General features: G+C 47.7%; 2 protein-coding genes across 2 annotated transcripts in view; both read right to left on the bottom strand.

Moving 5' to 3' along the window:
• The window catches only part of LOC140373828 (adaptin ear-binding coat-associated protein 1-like), a 42,292-nt gene extending 20,240 nt beyond the window's left edge, over positions 1–22,052 (bottom strand). The window contains exons 1-6 of the mRNA XM_072460522.1: positions 21,905–22,052; positions 18,641–18,741; positions 17,697–17,801; positions 16,825–16,906; positions 16,636–16,744; positions 15,584–15,728 (exon numbers count right to left, since the gene is read on the bottom strand). Coding sequence (XP_072316623.1) covers positions 15,584–15,728; positions 16,636–16,744; positions 16,825–16,906; positions 17,697–17,801; positions 18,641–18,741; positions 21,905–22,005 — 643 coding nt within the window. The 5' untranslated portion in view covers positions 22,006–22,052. The remainder of the gene's footprint in view (positions 1–15,583; positions 15,729–16,635; positions 16,745–16,824; positions 16,907–17,696; positions 17,802–18,640; positions 18,742–21,904) is intronic.
• Positions 22,053–22,829: 777 nt separating this feature from the next.
• Positions 22,830–24,481, bottom strand: aicda (activation-induced cytidine deaminase). Its single transcript, XM_072460876.1, has 4 exons — positions 24,297–24,481; positions 23,411–23,696; positions 23,039–23,154; positions 22,830–22,949 (listed from the first exon to the last, which is right to left on the bottom strand). Exons 1-4 carry the CDS (start codon positions 24,417–24,419, stop codon positions 22,896–22,898), a joined length of 579 nt encoding a protein of 192 aa, XP_072316977.1. The 5' UTR covers positions 24,420–24,481; the 3' UTR covers positions 22,830–22,895.

Below are 24,481 nucleotides of genomic sequence, written 5' to 3'. Positions count from 1 at the left end.
CACTGAAACATGACCCTAACCACGGCACAACACCCACTGAAACATGACCATGGCACAACACCCACTAAAACATGACCCTAACCACGGCACAACACCCACTGAAACATGACCATGACATTCCACCCACTGAAACATAACCCTAACCACGGCACAACACCCACTGAAACATGACCATGGCATAACACCCACTGAAACATGACCCTAACCACGGCACAACACCCACTGAAACATGACCCTAACCACGGCACAACACCCACTGAAACATGACCATGGCACAACACCCACTAAAACATGACCCTAACCATGGCACAACACCCACTGAAACATGACCATGGCATACCATCCACTGAAACATAACCCTAACCATGGCACACCACCCACTGAAACATGACCATGGCACAACACCCACTGAAACATGACCCTAACCATGGCACATCACCCACTGAAAAATGACCCTAACCACGGCACACCACCCACTGAAACATGACCCTAACCATGGCACACCACCCACTGAAACATGACCCTAACCACGGCACACCACCCACTGAAAAATAACCCTAACCATGGCACAGCACCCACTGAAACATGACCATGGCAAACCACCCACTGAAACATGACCCTAACCAAGGCACAGCACCCACTGAAACATGACCCTAACCATGGCACAGCACCCACTGAAACATAACCATGGCACAACACCCACTGAAACATGACCATGACACAACACCCACTAAAACATGACCCTAACCATGGCACAACACCCACTGAAACATGACCATAGCATACCACCCACTGAAACATAACCATAACCATGGCACACCACCCACTGAAACATGACCATGGCACAACACCCACTGAAACATGACCCTAACCATGGCACATCATCCACTGAAAAATGACCCTAACCACGGCACACCACCCACTAAAACATGACCCTAACCACGGCACAACACCCACTGAAAAATGACCCTAACCATGGCACACCACCCACTGAAAAATGACCCTAACCATGGCACACCACCCACTGAAACATGACCCTAACCATGGCACATCACCCACTGAAAAATGACCCTAACCATGGCACACCACCCACTGAAACATGACCCTAACCACGGCACACCACCCACTGAAAAATAACCCTAACCATGGCACAGCATCCACTGAAACATGACCATGGCAAACCACCCATTGAAACATGACCCTAACCAAGGCACAGCACCCACTGAAACATGACCCTAACCATGGCACAGCACCCACTGAAACATAACCATGGCACATCACCCACTGAAACATGACCATGGCACAACATCCACTAAAACATGACCCTAACCATGGCACAATACCCACTGAAACATGACCATGGCACACCACCCACTGAAAAATAACCCTAACCATGGCACAACACCCACTGAAACATAACCATGGCACAACACCCACTAAAACATGACCCTAACAACGGCACAACACCCACTGAAACATGACCCTAACCATGGCACAACACCCACTGAAACATGACCATGGCATACCACCCACTGAAACATAACCCTAACCATGGCACACCACCCACTGAAACATGACCCTAACCACGACACAACACCCACTGAAACATGACCATGGCACAACACCCACTAAAACATGACCATGGCATACCACCCACTGAAACATGACCATGGCACAACACCCACTGAAACATGACCCTAACCATGGCACATCACCCACTGAAAAATGACCCTAACCACGGCACACCACCCACTGAAACATGACCCTAACCACGGCACAACACCCACTGAAAAATGACCCTAACCATGGCACAGCACCCACTGAAACATGACCCTAACCATGGCACAGCACCCACTGAAACATAACCATGGCACATCACCCACTGAAACATGACCATGGCCAACACCCACTAAAACATGACCCTAACCATGGCACAATACCCACTGAAACATGACCATGGCACACCACCCACTGAAACATAACCCTAACCATGGCACAACACCCACTGAAACATAACCATGGCATAACACCCACTGAAACATAACCCTAACCATGGCACACCACCCACTGAAACATGACCATGGCACAACACCCACTGAAACATGACCCTAACCATTGCACATCACCCACTAAAACATGAAACCAACCACGGCACAACACCCACTGAAACATGACCCTAACCATGGCACAACACCCACTGAAACATTACCATGGCATACCACCCACTGAAACATAACCCTAACCATGGCACACCACCCACTGAAACATGACCATGGCACAACACCCACTGAAACATGACCCTAACCATTGCACATCACCCACTGAAACATGACTTTAACCACGGCACACCACCCACTGAAACATGACCCTAACCATGGCACACCACCCACTGAAACATGACCTAACCACGGCACACCACCCACTGAAAAATAACCCTAACCACGGCACACCACCCACTGAAACATGACCCTAACCATGGCACACCACCCACTGAAACATGACCCTAACCATGGCACACCACCCACTGAAACATGACCCTAACCATGGCACAAACCCACTGAAACATGACCCTAACCATGGCACACCACCCACTGAAACATGACCCTAACCATGGCACATCACCCACTGAAACATGACCCTAACCATGGCACACCACCCACTGAAACATTACCCTAACCATGGCACATCACCCACTGAAACATGACCCTAACCATGGCACACCACCCACTGAAACATGACCCTAACCATGACACATCACCCACTGAAACATGACCCTAACCATGGCACACCACGCACTAAGACATGACCCTAACCACGGCACATCACCCACTGAAAAATGACCCTAACCATGGCACATCACCCACTGAAAAATGACCATGGCACAACACCCACTAAAACATGACCCTAACCATGGCACAACACCCACTGAAACATGACCATGGCACACCACCCACTGAAACATAACCCTAACCATGGCACAACACCCACTGAAACATGACCATGGCACACCACCCACTGAAACATAACCCTAACCATGGCACAGCACCCACTGAAACATAACCATGGCACAACACCCACTGAAACATCACCCTAACCACGGCACAACACCCACTGAAACATGACCATGGCACAACACCCACTAAAACATGACCCTAACCACGGCACAACACCCACTGAAACATAACCCTAACCACGGCACAACACCCACTGAAACATGACCATGGCATAACACCCACTGAAACATGACCCTAACCACGGCACAACACCCACTGAAACATGACCCTAACCACGGCACAACACCCACTGAAACATGACCATGGCACAACACCCACTAAAACATGACCATGGCATACCACCCACTGAAACATGACCATGGCACAACACCCACTGAAACATGACCCTAACCATGGCACATCACCCACTGAAAAATGACCCTAACCACGGCACACCACCCACTGAAACATGACCCTAACCACGGCACAACACCCACTGAAAAATGACCCTAACCATGGCACACCACCCACTGAAAAATGACCCTAACCATGGCACACTACCCACTGAAACATGACCCTAACCATGGCACATCACCCACTGAAAAATGACCCTAACCATGGCACACTACCCAATGAAACATGACCCTAACCACGGCACACCACCCACTGAAAAATAACCCTAACCATGGCACAGCATCCACTGAAACATGACCATGGCAAACCACCCACTGAAACATGACCCTAACCAAGGCACAGCACCCACTGAAACATGACCCTAACCATGGCACAGCACCCACTGAAACATAACCATGGCACATCACCCACTGAAACATGACCATGGCCAACACCCACTAAAACATGACCCTAACCATGGCACAATACCCACTGAAACATGACCATGGCACACCACCCACTGAAACATAACCCTAACCATGGCACAACACCCACTGAAACATAACCATGGCATAACACCCACTGAAACATAACCCTAACCATGGCACACCACCCACTGAAACATGACCATGGCACAACACCCACTGAAACATGACCCTAACCATTGCACATCACCCACTAAAACATGAAACCAACCACGGCACAACACCCACTGAAACATGACCCTAACCATGGCACAACACCCACTGAAACATGACCATGGCATACCACCCACTGAAACATAACCCTAACCATGGATCACCACCCACTGAAACATGACCATGGCACAACACCCACTGAAACATGACCCTAACCATTGCACATCACCCACTGAAACATGACTTTAACCACGGCACACCACCCACTGAAACATGACCCTAACCATGGCACACCACCCACTGAAACATGACCTAACCACGGCACACCACCCACTGAAAAATAACCCTAACCACGGCACACCACCCACTGAAACATGACCCTAACCATGGCACACCACCCACTGAAACATGACCCTAACCATGGCACACCACCCACTGAAACATGACCCTAACCATGGCACAAACCCACTGAAATATGACCCTAACCATGGCACACCACCCACTGAAACATGACCCTAACCATGGCACATCACCCACTGAAACATGACCCTAACCATGGCACACCACCCACTGAAACATTACCCTAACCATGGCACATCACCCACTGAAACATGACCCTAACCATGGCACACCACCCACTGAAAAATGACCCTAACCATGGCACATCACCCACTGAAAAATGACCATGGCACAACACCCACTAAAACATGACCCTAACCATGGCACAACACCCACTGAAACATGACCATGGCACACCACCCACTGAAACATAACCCTAACCATGGCACAACACCCACTGAAACATGACCATGGCACACCACCCACTGAAACATAACCCTAACCATGGCACAGCACCCACTGAAACATAACCATGGCACAACACCCACTGAAACATCACCCTAACCACGGCACAACACCCACTGAAACATGACCATGGCACAACACCCACTAAAACATGACCCTAACCACGGCACAACACCCACTGAAACATAACCCTAACCACGGCACAACACCCACTGAAACATGACCATGGCATAACACCCACTGAAACATGACCCTAACCACGGCACAACACCCACTGAAACATGACCCTAACCACGGCACAACACCCACTGAAACATGACCATGGCACAACACCCACTAAAACATGACCCTAACCATGGCACAACACCCACTGAAACATGACCATGGCACAGCACCCACTGAAACATAACCCTAACCATGGCACACCACCCACTGAAACATGACCATGGCACAACACCCACTGAAACATGACCCTAACCATGGCACATCACCCACTGAAAAATGACCCTAACCATGGCACACTACCCACTGAAACATGACCCTAACCACGGCACACCACCCACTGAAAAATAACCCTAACCATGGCACAGCACCCACTGAAACATGACCATGGCAAACCACCCACTGAAACATGACCCTAACCAAGGCACAGCACCCACTGAAACATGACCCTAACCATGGCACAGCACCCACTGAAACATAACCATGGCACATCACCCACTGAAACATGACCATGGCACAACACCCACTAAAACATGACCCTAACCATGGCACAATACCCACTGAAACATGACCATGGCACACCACCCACTGAAACATAACCCTAACCATGGCACAACACCCACTGAAACATAACCATGGCACAACACCCACTAAAACATGACCCTAACCACGGCACAACACCCACTGAAACATGACCCTAACCATGGCACAACACCCACTGAAACATGACCATGGCATACCACCCACTGAAACATAACCCTAACCATGGCACACCACCCACTGAAACATGACCATGGCACAACACCCACTGAAACATGACCCTAACCATTGCACATCACCCACTGAAACATGACTCTAACCACGGCACACCACCCACTGAAACATGACCCTAACCATGGCACACCACCCACTGAAACATGACCCTAACCACGGCACACCACCCACTGAAAATTAACCCTAACCACGGCACACCACCCACTGAAACATGACCCTAACCATGGCACACCACCCACTGAAACATGACCCTAACCATGGCACACCACCCACTGAAACATGACCCTAACCATGGCACACCACCCACTGAAACATGACCCTAACCATGGCACACCACCCACTGAAACATGACCCTAACCATGGCACAAACCCACTGAAACATGACCCTAACCATGGCACACCATCCACTGAAACATGACCCTAACCATGGCACATCACCCACTGAAACATGACCCTAACCATGGCACACCACCCACTGAAACATGACCCTAACCATGGCACATCACCCACTGAAACATGACCCTAACCATGGCACACCACCCACTGAAACATGACCCTAACCATGGCACATCACCCACTGAAAAATGACCATGGCACAACACCCACTAAAACATGACCCTAACCATGGCACAACACCCACTGAAACATGACCATGGCACACCACCCACTGAAACATAACCCTAACCATGGCACAACACCCACTGAAACATGACCATGGCACACCACCCACTGAAACATAACCCTAACCATGGCACAGCACCCACTGAAACATAACCATGGCACAACACCCACTGAAACATGACCCTAACCACGGCACAACACCCACTGAAACATGACCATGGCACAACACCCACTAAAACATGACCCTAACCACGGCACAACACCCACTGAAACATGACCATGACATTCCACCCACTGAAACATAACCCTAACCACGGCACAACACCCACTGAAACATGACCATGGCATAACACCCACTGAAACATGACCCTAACCACGGCACAACACCCACTGAAACATGACCATGGCACAACACCCACTAAAACATGACCCTAACCATGGCACAACACCCACTGAAACATGACCATGGCATACCATCCACTGAAACATAACCCTAACCATGGCACACCACCCACTGAAACATGACCATGGCACAACACCCACTGAAACATGACCCTAACCATGGCACATCACCCACTGAAAAATGACCCTAACCACGGCACACCACCCACTGAAACATGACCCTAACCATGGCACACCACCCACTGAAACATGACCCTAACCACGGCACACCACCCACTGAAAAATAACCCTAACCATGGCACAGCACCCACTGAAACATGACCATGGCAAACCACCCACTGAAACATGACCCTAACCAAGGCACAGCACCCACTGAAACATGACCCTAACCATGGCACAGCACCCACTGAAACATAACCATGGCACAACACCCACTGAAACATGACCATGACACAACACCCACTAAAACATGACCCTAACCATGGCACAACACCCACTGAAACATGACCATAGCATACCACCCACTGAAACATAACCATAACCATGGCACACCACCCACTGAAACATGACCATGGCACAACACCCACTGAAACATGACCCTAACCATGGCACATCACCCACTGAAAAATGACCCTAACCACGGCACACCACCCACTAAAACATGACCCTAACCACGGCACAACACCCACTGAAAAATGACCCTAACCATGGCACACCACCCACTGAAAAATGACCCTAACCATGGCACACCACCCACTGAAACATGACCCTAACCATGGCACATCACCCACTGAAAAATGACCCTAACCATGGCACACCACCCACTGAAACATGACCCTAACCACGGCACACCACCCACTGAAAAATAACCCTAACCATGGCACAGCATCCACTGAAACATGACCATGGCAAACCACCCATTGAAACATGACCCTAACCAAGGCACAGCACCCACTGAAACATGACCCTAACCATGGCACAGCACCCACTGAAACATAACCATGGCACATCACCCACTGAAACATGACCATGGCACAACATCCACTAAAACATGACCCTAACCATGGCACAATACCCACTGAAACATGACCATGGCACACCACCCACTGAAACATAACCCTAACCATGGCAGAACACCCACTGAAACATAACCATGGCACAACACCCACTAAAACATGACCCTAACAACGGCACAACACCCACTGAAACATGACCCTAACCATGGCACAACACCCACTGAAACATGACCATGGCATACCACCCACTGAAACATAACCCTAACCATGGCACACCACCCACTGAAACATGACCCTAACCACGACACAACACCCACTGAAACATGACCATGGCACAACACCCACTAAAACATGACCATGGCATACCACCCACTGAAACATGACCATGGCACAACACCCACTGAAACATGACCCTAACCATGGCACATCACCCACTGAAAAATGACCCTAACCACGGCACACCACCCACTGAAACATGACCCTAACCACGGCACAACACCCACTGAAAAATGACCCTAACCATGGCACACCACCCACTGAAAAATGACCCTAACCATGGCACACTACCCACTGAAACATGACCCTAACCATGGCACATCACCCACTGAAAAATGACCCTAACCATGGCACACTACCCACTGAAACATGACCCTAACCACGGCACACCACCCACTGAAAAATAACCCTAACCATGGCACAGCACCCACTGAAACATGACCATGGCAAACCACCCACTGAAACATGACCCTAACCAAGGCACAGCACCCACTGAAACATGACCCTAACCATGGCACAGCACCCACTGAAACATAACCATGGCACATCACCCACTGAAACATGACCATGGCCAACACCCACTAAAACATGACCCTAACCATGGCACAATACCCACTGAAACATGACCATGGCACACCACCCACTGAAACATAACCCTAACCATGGCACAACACCCACTGAAACATAACCATGGCATAACACCCACTGAAACATAACCCTAACCATGGCACACCACCCACTGAAACATGACCATGGCACAACACCCACTGAAACATGACCCTAACCATTGCACATCACCCACTAAAACATGAAACCAACCACGGCACAACACCCACTGAAACATGACCCTAACCATGGCACAACACCCACTGAAACATGACCATGGCATACCACCCACTGAAACATAACCCTAACCATGGCACACCACCCACTGAAACATGACCATGGCACAACACCCACTGAAACATGACCCTAACCATTGCACATCACCCACTGAAACATGACTTTAACCACGGCACACCACCCACTGAAACATGACCCTAACCATGGCACACCACCCACTGAAACATGACCTAACCACGGCACACCACCCACTGAAAAATAACCCTAACCACGGCACACCACCCACTGAAACATGACCCTAACCATGGCACACCACCCACTGAAACATGACCCTAACCATGGCACACCACCCACTGAAACATGACCCTAACCATGGCACAAACCCACTGAAACATGACCCTAACCATGGCACACCACCCACTGAAACATAACCCTAACCATGGCACATCACCCACTGAAACATGACCCTAACCATGGCACACCACCCACTGAAACATTACCCTAACCATGGCACATCACCCACTGAAACATGACCCTAACCATGGCACACCACCCACTGAAACATGACCCTAACCATGACACATCACCCACTGAAACATGACCCTAACCATGGCACACCACGCACTAAGACATGACCCTAACCACGGCACATCACCCACTGAAAAATGACCCTAACCATGGCACATCACCCACTGAAAAATGACCATGGCACAACACCCACTAAAACATGACCCTAACCATGGCACAACACCCACTGAAACATGACCATGGCACACCACCCACTGAAACATAACCATAACCATGGCACAACACCCACTGAAACATGACCATGGCACACCACCCACTGAAACATAACCCTAACCATGGCACAGCACCCACTGAAACATAACCATGGCACAACACCCACTGAAACATCACCCTAACCACGGCACAACACCCACTGAAACATGACCATGGCACAACACCCACTAAAACATGACCCTAACCACGGCACAACACCCACTGAAACATAACCCTAACCACGGCACAACACCCACTGAAACATGACCATGGCATAACACCCACTGAAACATGACCCTAACCACGGCACAACACCCACTGAAACATGACCCTAACCACGGCACAACACCCACTGAAACATGACCATGGCACAACACCCACTAAAACATGACCCTAACCATGGCACAACACCCACTGAAACATGACCATGGCACAGCACCCACTGAAACATAACCCTAACCATGGCACACCACCCACTGAAACATGACCATGGCACAACACCCACTGAAACATGACCCTAACCATGGCACATCACCCACTGAAAAATGACCCTAACCACGGCACACCACCCACTGAAACATGACCCTAACCATGGCACACCACCCACTGAAACATGACCCTAACCACGGCACACCACCCACTGAAAAATAACCCTAACCATGGCAGAGCACCCACTGAAACATGACCATGGCAAACCACCCACTGAAACATGACCCTAACCAAGGCACAGCACCCACTGAAACATGACCCTAACCATGGCACAGCACCCACTGAAACATAACCATGGCACATCACCCACTGAAACATGACCATGGCACAACACCCACTAAAACATGACCCTAACCATGGCACAACACCCACTGAAACATGACCATGGCACACCACCCACTGAAACATAACCCTAACCATGGCACAACACCCACTGAAACATAACCATGGCACAACACCCACTAAAACATGACCCTAACCACGGCACAACACCCACTGAAACATGACCCTAACCATGGCACAACACCCACTGAAACATGACCATGGCACACCACCCACTGAAACATAACCCTAACCATGGCACACCACCCACTGAAACATGACCATGGCACAACACCCACTGAAACATGACCCTAACCATGGCACATCACCCACTGAAACATGACCCTAACCACGGCACAACACCCACTGAAACATGACCCTAACCATGGCACACCACCCACTGAAACATGACCCTAACCACGGCACACCACCCACTGAAACATAACCCTAACCACGGCACACCACCCACTGAAAAATGACCCTAACCATGGCACACCACCCACTGAAACATGACCATGGCACACCACCCACTGAAACATGACCCTTAACCATGGCACATCACCCACTGAAACATAACCCTAACCATGGCACAGCACCCACTGAAACAAGACCATGGCACACCACCCACTGAAACATGACCCTAACCACGCCACAGCACCCACTGAAACATGACCCTAACCATGGCACACCACCCACTGAAATATGACCCTAACCATGGCACACCACCCACTGAAACATGACCCTAACCATGGCACACCACCCACTGAAACATGACCCTAACCATGGCACACCACCCACTGAAACATGACCCTAACCATGGCACACCACCCACTGAAACATGACCCTAACCATGGCACATCACCCACTGAAACATGACCATAACCATGGCACACCACCCACTGAAACATGACCCTAACCATGGCACATCACCCACTGAAACATGACACTAACCATGGCACACCACCCACTGAAACATGACCCTAACCATGGCACATCACCCACTGAAACATGACCCTAACCATGGCACAACACCCACTGAAACATGACCCTAACCATGGCACATCACCCACTGAAACATGACCCTAACCATGGCACACCACCCACTGAAACATGACTCTAACCACGGCACAACACCCACTGAAACATGACCATGGCACAACACCCACTAAAACATGACCCTAACCACGGCACATCACCCACTGAAACGTGACCCTAACCATGGCACATCACCCACTGAAACATGACCATGGCACAACACCCACTAAAACATGACCCTAACCATGGCACAACACCCACTGAAACATGACCATGGCACACCACCCACTGAAACATAACCCTAACCATGGCACAACACCCACTGAAACATGACCATGTTACACCACCCACTGAAACATAACCCTAACCATGGCACAGCACCCACTGAAACATAACCATGGCACAACACCCACTGAAACATGACCCTAACCACGGCACAACACCCACTGAAACATGACCCTAACCACGGCACAACACCCACTAAAACATGACCCTAACCACGGCACATCACCCACTGAAACATGACCCTAACCATGGCACATCACCCACTGAAACATGACCATGGCACAACACCCACTAAAACATGACCCTAACCATGGCACAACACCCACTGAAACATGACCATGGCACACCACCCACTGAAACATAACCCTAACCATGGCACAGCACCCACTGAAACATAACCATGGCACAACACCCACTGAAACATGACCCTAACCACGGCACATCACCCACTGAAACATGACCCTAACCATGGCACATCACCCACTGAAACATGACCATGGCACAACACCCACTAAAACATGACCCTAACCATGGCACAACACCCACTGAAACATGACCATGGCACACCACCCACTGAAACATAACCCTAACCATGGCACAGCACCCACTGAAACATAACCATGGCACAACACCCACTGAAACATGACCCTAACCACGGCACAACACCCACTGAAACATGACCCTAACCACGGCACAACACCCACTAAAACATGACCCTAACCACGGCACATCACCCACTGAAACATGACCCTAACCATGGCACATCACCCACTGAAACATGACCATGGCACAACACCCACTAAAACATGACCCTAACCATGGCACAACACCCACTGAAACATGACCATGGCACACCACCCACTGAAACATAACCCTAACCATGGCACAGCACCCACTGAAACATAACCATGGCACAACACCCACTGAAACATGACCCTAACCATGGCACACCACCCACTGAAACATGACCCTAACCATGGCACACCACCCACTGAAACATGACCCTAACCATGGCACACCACCCACTGAAACATGACCCTAACCATGGCACATCACCCACTGAAACATGACCATAACCATGGCACACCACCCACTGAAACATGACCCTAACCATGGCACATCACCCACTGAAACATGACACTAACCATGGCACACCACCCACTGAAACATGACCCTAACCATGGCACATCACCCACTGAAACAGGACCCTAACCATGGCACAACACCCACTGAAACATGACCCTAACCATGGCACATCACCCACTGAAACATGACCCTAACCATGGCACACCACCCACTGAAACATGACTCTAACCACGGCACAACACCCACTGAAACATGACCATGGCACAACACCCACTAAAACATGACCCTAACCACGGCACATCACCCACTGAAACGTGACCCTAACCATGGCACATCACCCACTGAAACATGACCATGGCACAACACCCACTAAAACATGACCCTAACCATGGCACAACACCCACTGAAACATGACCATGGCACACCACCCACTGAAACATAACCCTAACCATGGCACAACACCCACTGAAACATGACCATGTTACACCACCCACTGAAACATAACCCTAACCATGGCACAGCACCCACTGAAACATAACCATGGCACAACACCCACTGAAACATGACCCTAACCACGGCACAACACCCACTGAAACATGACCCTAACCACGGCACAACACCCACTAAAACATGACCCTAACCACGGCACATCACCCACTGAAACATGACCCTAACCATGGCACATCACCCACTGAAACATGACCATGGCACAACACCCACTAAAACATGACCCTAACCATGGCACAACACCCACTGAAACATGACCATGGCACACCACCCACTGAAACATAACCCTAACCATGGCACAGCACCCACTGAAACATAACCATGGCACAACACCCACTGAAACATGACCCTAACCACGGCACATCACCCACTGAAACATGACCCTAACCATGGCACATCACCCACTGAAACATGACCATGGCACAACACCCACTAAAACATGACCCTAACCATGGCACAACACCCACTGAAACATGACCATGGCACACCACCCACTGAAACATAACCCTAACCATGGCACAGCACCCACTGAAACATAACCATGGCACAACACCCACTGAAACATGACCCTAACCACGGCACAACAACCACTGAAACATGACCCTAACCACGGCACAACACCCACTAAAACATGACCCTAACCACGGCACATCACCCACTGAAACATGACCCTAACCATGGCACATCACCCACTGAAACATGACCATGGCACAACACCCACTAAAACATGACCCTAACCATGGCACAACACCCACTGAAACATGACCATGGCACACCACCCACTGAAACATAACCCTAACCATGGCACAGCACCCACTGAAACATAACCATGGCACAACACCCACTGAAACATGACCCTAACCACGGCACAACACCCACTGAAACATAACCCTAACCACGGCACAACACCCACTGAAACATGACCATGGCACAACACCCACTGAAACATGACCCTAACCACGGCACAACACCCACTGAAACATGACCCTAACCACGGCACAACACCCACTGAAACATGACCATGGCACAACACCCACTAAAACATGACCCTAACCATGGCACAACACCCACTGAAACATGACCATGGCATACCACCCACTGAAACATAACCCTAACCATGGCACACCACCCACTGAAACATGACCATGGCACAACACCCACTGAAACATGACCCTAACCATGGCACATCACCCACTGAAAAATGACCCTAACCACGGCACACCACCCACTGAAACATGACCCTAACCATGGCACACCACCCACTGAAACATGACCCTAACCATGGCACAGCACCCACTGAAACATGACCATGGCAAACCACTCACTGAAACATGACCCTAACCAAGGCACAGCACCCACTGAAACATGACCCTAACCATGGCACAGTACCCACTGAAACATAACCATGGCACATCACCCACTGAAACATGACCATGGCACAACACCCACTAAAACATGACCCTAACCATGGCACAACACCCACTGAAACATGACCATGGCATACCACCCACTGAAACATAACCCTAACCATGGCACACCACCCACTGAAACATGACCATGGCACAACACCCACTGAAACATGACCCTAACAATGGCACATCACCCACTGAAACATGACCCTAACCACGGCACACCACCCACTGAAAAATAACCCTAACCATGGCACAGCACCCACTGAAACATGACCATGGCACACCACCCACTGAAACATGACCCTTAACCATGGCACATCACCCACTGAAACATAACCCTAACCATGGCATAGCACCCACTGAAACAAGACCATGGCACACCACCCACTGAAACATGACCCTAACCACGGCACAGCACCCACTGAAACATGACCCTAACCATGGCACAGCACCCACTGAAACATGACCCTAACCACGGCACAGCACCCACTGAAACATGACCCTAACCATGGCACACCACCCACTGAAACATGACCCTAACCACGGCACAGCACCCACTGAAACATGACCCTAACCATGGCACAGCACCCACTGAAACATGACCCTAACCATGGCACAGCACCCACTGAAACATAACCATGGCACATCACCCACTGAAACATGACCCTAACCAGAAGCTGTCGTACCTGCGTCACTTCCTTCTGTGGCTGGCTGTGTGTTGTTATTGGCGGCTTTAGAAGGGGGCGGGGCCAGTTTCCCTCCGGGTGGTGGTGGGAGGAGCCCCAGACCGCCAGAGCTCTGGGGACGAGACCGCTCCCTCTTCTTCGATTGCTGAAATGATCGATACAAAGCGTTAAAGCGCATGCAAATAAAGCGTGTGCAATAATCTGAGTGAAGAGTTTGGGCGTGTTTCCACTGGTCGCGCAGAAGCCGATTGGTCCAAACGGGTCTATTTAGTGACCCAAAGATGTCTGGCTCGCTTTTGGCTTTTGAGCGAGGCGATTGGACCAGAGAGAACGCAGAAAACAAGACGGCATAAAGCAGATAGAAACAGAAAACAATGATGTTGAGCGGACACGCGACTAGCAAAACAAAGCTAGCGTGTGTTAGCGACAGCTGTTGCGACGAGAGCTAACATATCTTATGATGAATCTCACATCAGCCAAACCCGTTACACAAAGATATGTTAAAACAGCAGAGAAGGGGAAATAAATGCGGAAAAAAGCTGCAAATAGACCGGAAGTCGTTTTTTTACGCTAGCTTTAGCCACATCGGCGCCATGCACAAAACATGGAATTACAGCCTTACGAAGAAAAAGTGGAGTTCAGGTGCAATTTAGATTTTATTTCTTGAGTAAATGTGAAGAAGGAAGACGCACGCCGCCTTTAAAACAACTGTTCCAAAGTGCAGCACAGTTTTATCAGCGCTAATGTCGCTATTTTGATTTTAGAAGTTGAATACTATTGCTATTAAAGCGACATTATCTGATCTTCACACCACAAAGAAAGGCTCTGTCATTAGTATTCACATACATACATTTTTGACGACGTGAGGAGCTTTACGACAGCTCTTTTTCCGGACTATTTTTTCGTTTCGGGTATTTAAAACGGCCCTGTCACTCACTCAGAGCATTAAAAAGAGGCGGACCGAAAAGGGGATGCGTGGAAAACATCGGGAGACTGTTGCGGGGCCAAATTGTGACTAAATGCATTGTTACGAAAATTGTTATGATAATCACCCCAATGTTCAGGGTAATCGTCTGGCCTTCTTTAAATCCCAGGTCCAGTTTCGGAGTCGTGTCTGGAGTCTGGGCCTGTTTCTTCAGCTCGATGTCCTGTTTGACCCATCTGCAAGAAGAGGAAACGTAAACGTGATCGTAAACGTTTGGCTAAAATGTTAGAATTAGAACTGCTATTGAAATACTCACTTGAAATGGTCCTGAAGAGCTACGTTGAAGTCAAAAGAGTCACCTCTGTCTCCGAAACCGACGCCTATGAATGCACTACGACCTGGGGAAAAGAATGTATTAAAAAAAACACAGAATTAAAAAAAATAAATTAATTGACCTTAGAAATAGATCCTTTAAAATAATAATAATAATAATAATAACAATGACAAAATGAAAAAATAAATATATAAAAACAAAACATAATAATACAAATAATGATAATAATAATAATAATAATAATAATAATAATAATAATAATAATAATAATAATAATAAATAATAATAATAATGTAATCAGAATGTTGAGGAGAATGTTCAAATTGGAGGAGAAATGAAGTCGACTCATAACACATTTTCTGTGATGAACTGATCTAAATGATAAGGATGTGGGGTCTTTAATAACTAAAATAAGTAAAAATTTTAGTGAGTTTCCAGGATAGAAAGTTTAGTTACTTTGCTTTTCTGTTTCAAAACATGAAAAAAAAGCCTCAAAATTGTATTTATAGTAAAGTTTGTCTGCAGATATAATGAAAAACAACATTGGGGACAACGTTTCTGTAATCTATTGTCCAGTAAAACCCCTAAAAATCTGAACCTTGCCCTTATAATGCTAAATGTCTCACATAATCTCCAAATAAATAAACAAATCATGGAATAAACACAATGTTATATCCCTCACATGTATCTGGTTATCAATTGCCAAAAAAAAACCTTTATTTTTTATATTTTTGTGATGATCTTTGGCAAATCATACTTTCCCCATTGAAATCACACATTTTCCACTTCACATTTGCCTCGATTACGTGATTGTGTTTTTATTAAACTTTTACAAAGTCAACGCCGTTCCTCACCGTTTTCGTCTTGGATTCGAAGCACGAAGTAGCGGCTGGAGTCGCTCACTGTTTCCACGGCGATGCCCGGATACTCATCGATCGGCGCCTGTGCAAATAACTCTCCTGGAAAGAAATGTTTAAAAATGACCATCAAATGCATATTTTTCTGTATTTATTTTGAGTTTACTTTTCTTTTTTCATCATTTATTGTCTTTATTAACAAATATTTCCATGTTTTGTAAGTAAAAGCTCCGGGTCTGGTCGCGATACACAATCTTTTATCTCGCCGGTGAGATCGACTCGAAATGCTGACAACAATGCCGAATGTCTCTCCTCGCTCGTCACCCACTAAATTGCGTTGCTTTACTGTCTAACAAAGACGATCAAACGTGCGCCACAGGTTGTGTCGTCGATGTCACAATACTGACATTTTGAGTCTTGATCATTTACTGCGTATCGATTATTTTTACCGTTATAATCACAGGTCAATATAAGATACCAACAATATACGTCATTTAGAATTTTTTTGCCTCATTTTTGTCCATTAAGGGTTAATTTTATTGGGTAAAGCGTAAAACGGAAAAGTAGTTTTTCTCTCATTATTCCGACGTGTTTGCTAACGGCAGGGGGAGATAAAGGACACTTCAGCTGCCACACAATTCATTTCCTCGACAAACAGACTCAGAAGGTGATGTGTGTGTGTCTGCATCAGTAAGTGTGTGCGTTCCTGTTTGATTATCTGTTTTTCCACAGCTGTTTCAAACTAAATATTTATCCAGAGTGTAGACTTTTACATTTCATATTTCCGCTGTGTTTGGAGCCCTCGCTGTAGAAAAAGTCATTACTCACCGCCAACACTCGAACGGCTTTACCGCTAAACGCTAAAACGTTGCATGTCGCGCTGTCGTCTGCGTAAACCTCTACGTGTACCTGTGCGTGTCATGTATCGGTGCCGCTCGTACCAGAGATCTTGTCCTCCAACTTCACGTAGGCCACTTTCCCCCGCGCCGTCACGCGCATGCGCCCCTGCCAGTCTGGGGCGTCCAGCTTCCAGTCCGCAGCTCTGGACAGACAAGACGGTTAGTGAAGGCGCGTGCGAGACTCGGCGCGTGTGCCATCAGACCGTTTGAAGGCGGTAGATCGGAAACGTGCTGCTTTCAAACGTGCCCATGATCGTGATTGTGGTTCGAGCGCGGCAAAAACGTGAACGGACCACAAACTGACCACAAATATCACGTCATACCCTCATTTAAAAGATTACATTGCAAGTTCTGTTTCTAATCTGCTCTTTTCGCCGTCTCGACTACAACATTGTCTGTTTGTATCCGTTGTAGGGCTGGGGATGGCCAACAACACTGCGAGACAAAACAGATCTTGTGATGTCCATAAAAGATTCTGAAAAGGCTGCGACGATGACCTGACTCATTGTGACGAGTATAAGAAATATTAGTAATTGTATTTTGATAATCGTAGCAGTTCACTAGCAAAAGTGTTTATTGGCGTAAGAGAAGCATGAAGAACACAAATGTACAGAAGTTGAAGCTGTTTTGGGGCTTCTGGCGATGAGGGCTGTAGGCTCTCGGGCCTCGATCCCCCCATCTAGGAGATAAAGGAGAATAATTAAAAGAGGGTCGTAATGAGGGGCACGAAGTCACGAACGCTGATGTGTGTGAACTGGATGCTTGAATAGTGTAGCCGCAGGAAGGGGCGTGAAAGGGGTGTGGCCCTGCTCCCGAACTTAAGATAACAAACTTATCTTCATATATCTGCATTATACAGACTATGAAATTCGATTCTATTTTATATTGTTTTAATGATCGTTTTCTCTGTAGAGTCTTAGCCGTTCTTTGTGGAGTGGTGCTGGCATGAACAAACAAACAAACAAACAAACAAACAAACAAACAAACAAATCAACATAAAAAGACCTTTGTTTACCAAAATTATTAAGTAAAAAATGGAAACATAAATAAAGATTTTTTTTTATCAATAATACACTTCATTCGTATTCATATTGTAACAGAAATAATAGTTTGGCGCTGTTGTTTGGTAATCCCGAAAAAAAACCTAAACTTTCCTGTCCATTAAAACCAGGGCCAAAAAAATCTCTTAATAAAATAATAGTTTGACTAATCATAAGGATAAATTGCAGTCCTATGATATAACTCATGATGTTATAAAAGCACACTCTAAGTTGTGTTCTAAAAGAAAGACAAAAGATTTTACGATATTACAGTGAGTTCTCAATGCGCCGATGATCTTGTGAGTATTATACATTGATTTCCCCGGCCGCGAGTAACAAATCATCCTCTCGATGCTATCGCTCATGCGGCCGGCGAGCGGTCAGCCAGACGAGCGTCCAGGGAGTCGTACTGCCGAAGTCGTGTCCGCGGGGGTCAGTGAACGTCAGCTCAAGTCAAACATAAAACATAATAACGTGTGCAATGTCGAAATGGGAATATTACGCGTATGCTTCTGGTTTAAAACGATTGAAACGACCGCGAAAAGAGCTTTTATGCGATAAAACAAACACAAATGCAACAGTACAAAGTCATATTCCTGCACTTTTGTTGGTCATTTTATGGTCCATTCGCGCTTTGTGCCTGAGCCGAGACATTTGTAGTTTTCTGATCATCTGTATATCGAAAAATAAATTAAATAAAATCAAGAAACCGATTAAAATGACCTGCAGGACTAAACCTGAAGCTGTTTCTGGACCTTTTGGAGATTGAGAAAACGTGTGGTCGTTTTGTGGAGCTGAGACGCTGCCGTTTTGTCCTCTTCGCTCTGACTCGCCCTCATCATAAAGCGGTAAAAGGCATTAACACCCTTTTGAAACCGCCCTTGATCAGTTCGTTCTGGACCCGGGCACAGACGGACGCCGCATTTCAAATCACATTTTCTGCTTTTTCGGGAGATTTAAAGCTGCTGTTGGGGACAAAACGCGTTGCCAGATCCATTCCGTTAGACGCCAGTGTAAATTCACTGATAGTTTCCGGCTACACCGAAATCTTTCCGCCAAAAGTCAAGAGAAAGGGCAGTGCGTTTCCCCAAACCGGATTTCAAATCAAGCCCTGGCCTATACCTATAAAGCCCTTTCGAAAGATGTATTGGTTTGATTTGAAATGTGCCGTTGCTTTGACGACCGTCCCACAAATGTTTCAAATGTTTTGTGAATTTAAGCACAAACTGACTCTGAAATAGGCCTAAAAGAAGAAGAACAAATAGGTTTAATTAAATACCCTGGGAAAGATGGACAGTGTGATGGTCATAGTTACAGAGAAGCACGGCACAATATAAAATGTCAGCGTTACGATTACACGATTTAACGATTATTCACGATTATTGAGACTAAACAACAGCGACATATTTAATTTTCTTTCATTCCTGTGGTCTGATGTGTCACTGTTGTTCAAGTTTGTGACCGGCTTTACCAAACTGAACTTTCAAAAGACAAACTAAAATGAAATACGACAAAAACAGCCAGATTCCAAAAAGTTGTTTGTCTATTTTTTAACTAAAAATACGTAATTTTGCCTCTAAAATGATCAGAATTATTATATTTTTGGCTCCTTACGATTATATTGTGACCTGAATCATCACGATTGTCGATTAACCTAACAATCTTGACATCACTATGGTTACGGACAGCATTCTTTCCATAATCTGGTCACAACAACGCAATTACAATAGATATTAACGCCACAAGAACTGAACACATAGTAATTTTGTGCTAAAATGTTAAACCAGATAATAAAGACTCTTTATGGGTTCTAGTAGAATGAAAAACAAGTAATGTATTGCTCTTTTCTCTTTTGAACGGTGAAAAGTCCTCAGAATGCGGCTCATAACGTGACGCTGGACCGCGCGGACTCCTCATAGAAGACGGTAAACGCGGGGTGAAGGCGCGTGCTCCATCCTCACGAGATCATCTGCTTAATGAGCTGCTTAATTACAGGGCGAGCGCGCTGTTTGTGGCACGTTTGCGTGACCTTGTAAAGCGCACCGCGTAAACAAGGGCTCGCGAGCTGCGGTCTTTACGCACGGACACGTAAATCAGCACCGGACAGAGGCTGGAGGTCGCGCGCGTCGCCTCCTCCTCCTCCTCCTCCTCCTCCTCCTCCTCCACCTCCTCCTCCAGCGCTGCGGCCGCGGATGGAGACCCGGGGGGCGGAGGGGGGGACGCGGGACGGTGCGCCCGGGGGGAGACGGGGGGAGGACACACTCACCTCACGGCCCGGTTTGAGGCTCGCGGCGGGATCCGGTAAATGTTGACTTCGGGTTTGACACAGAGCACGGACTCGTACTCGGACTGACCCTCGGACGCCATCTTGACTGTGTTCGGCGGCGGATAAACGAGCGGCTGCGCGCGGCGGGGATGAGCCGTGCGTAACGTGACCGCGGCCGCCGCGTTTACGCACGTGACCGCGGCCGCCGCGGTTACGCACGTGATCGCGGCCGCCGCGGTTACGCACGGCGTGAGGATGATGATGGTGGAGAGGCGTGCGAAATGTAGCACTGCAAAAAGCCTAGTTTTATTGTATTTCAATTTACAGTGGTTAGACTGTTAGAATAAAAAAGTGCTTTATTTCCCATATGCAGGTGGTAAATAGACCTAGAGCACCTTCAAATCTAAATGATTTCCTTTTTTTTTTTAATATCAGATCATAATTATTATGATTAATGTATTTAGGAAACCATAAATATTCCTGGCCAAGACAGCAGCACAGTTCACTCACACACATTTAGATTAAAATATATCTATATGTATTTATTCCCTAATATAAATATATAATAGTGTGGTCATTATACTAACTATACTGACTATTTTAAAGTTATTTAGGAAAGATCCAATTTTTTTCATATTTATGTGTATCTACATAGTTTTGATTCTTGTTTTAGTATTATTAGTATCTGGTATTGATAGCCTACTTTTTACAACCTTAACAATCACAAAGACTCATTATAAACAGTTACAAACCCAGATCCCATTCACAAACCTGTCACTTAAACAGAACTATTCAATCAGTTATTTTAATTTCCAGACCTATTTTTTACATTGAGGGAAAAGAAAGAGCATTGAGTTTCTGTGCAAATACTTAAGGGTTTATTTTCACATCAAAAGGTACAAGAATAATGCTATAAAAAGTGAGCATTGGCTTTTCTCAGGTTCATTCTCAGGAGAAGGGTCAGGACCACGTTCAGTCGACACAATGGTAGTCACAGCCACCCCAGGAGTCTGAAGGCGTCTCTTAAATCCTCTGTCTCACACGACTGTAAGAGCAGAGAGAGTGCATCGTCAGCCACAAACTGCACTAATAATAATGATATTTATAGCATTTATCGCTTGTGAAGACGCTCACTTGGAGGATGCGACTCAGTTTCCTGGTCAGACGCACTGAGTTCTGGTGAAGTCCCTCCCAGGCCTTGAAGTTGGTCTGGTTTCGAGCCACAAATGTTTGCCAGCAGTAAAAGTAATCTACAAAAACAGACAAAACAGTGATATTTAGACATTTGAAGAGCAAAGGTGAGGTTTATGATGAAGACAGTGTTGTGAAATAACTAGTTTATACACATTTTGTATTCTCACATTATGGACACAGCATTTTAGACAGATAGATAAATGCATAACAAAGGATGAAGCAAATGTGAAGTTGTTTGATTCCTATGACACCTTTTTACACTATAATATTATGTAAATCAATGTGAGCGTTTCCATGGCGCTGACGTTCTACCTTTGTACTTCATGACGCTCACGTGCACGCCGGCTCTCTGCAGCATCCTCAGGCCTTCTCGCTCCACGCTCGCCTCCAGGTCGCAGAAGTACAGCCGCGACACGAAGATCCGCAGACGCAGGTTCGGGGTCTTCGCGAGGAACTGCGAGAGCTTGATGGAGCAGTCGCTGCACGGGGACCAGGAGCAGAACCAGGTGATGGAGTAACTGAGGCGCCGGCGCTCCTCAGAGTCCCCCAGGCCCCAGAGGCCGGGGCAGAGGGCGCTCAGGTGACGGAGGAACAGGATCTGAACACACGGCACAGACAGAGGATCAGAACTACTGCTCCATTCACTTTAATGTAGAAGCACCACCTTGTGCTTCAGTTACACGTGTCGCCTCTCCACAGACCTGACCTGTGAGGCGGCCGGATGGCAGTGCAATACAGCGATCGCCTCTCCACAAACCTGACCTGTGAGGCGGCCGGATGGCAGTGCAATACAGCGATCGCCTCTCCACAGACCTGACCTGTGAGGCGGCCTGATGGCAGTAGTACAGTGATCGCCTCTCCACAGACCTGACTGGGCGTGGGTTGTACATACCTCCACGTGGTAGCCTCTCCACAGACCTGACCGGGCGTGGGTTGTACATACCTCCACGTGGCAGCCTCTCCACAGACCTGACCGGGCGTGGGTTGTACATACCTCCACGTGGCAGCCTCTCCACAGACCTGACCGGGCGTGGGTTGTACATACCTCCACGTGGCAGCCTCTCCACAGACCTGACCGGGCGTGGGTTGTACATACCTCCACGTGGCAGCCTCTCCACAGACCTGACTGGGCGTGGGTTGTACATACCTCCACGTGGCAGCCTCTCCACAGACCTGACCGGGCGTGGGTTGTACATACCTCCACGTGGCAGCCGTTACGGTTACGGAGATGTCCAAAGTCGAAGGACAGAGAGTTCGGCCCGACTCGTCGCTTCACCACAAAGCACAAGTACGTCTCATGTCGACCCTTCGCCCAGCGCATGTTCTTATAGTGGTAGATGAACTTTTTCTTTTGTAAAAGTACGCTGAAACAAACAAACAAAC

The sequence above is a fragment of the Eucyclogobius newberryi genome, unplaced genomic scaffold (genome assembly GCF_026437365.1).
Source record: "Eucyclogobius newberryi isolate DKJ021-1_F unplaced genomic scaffold, fEucNew1.0.hap1 SCAF_3, whole genome shotgun sequence".
Taxonomy (NCBI): Eukaryota; Metazoa; Chordata; class Actinopteri; order Gobiiformes; family Gobiidae; genus Eucyclogobius; species Eucyclogobius newberryi.
Note: the sequence above shows the minus strand (reverse complement) of the source record. Positions and strands in the feature narration are given on the sequence as shown.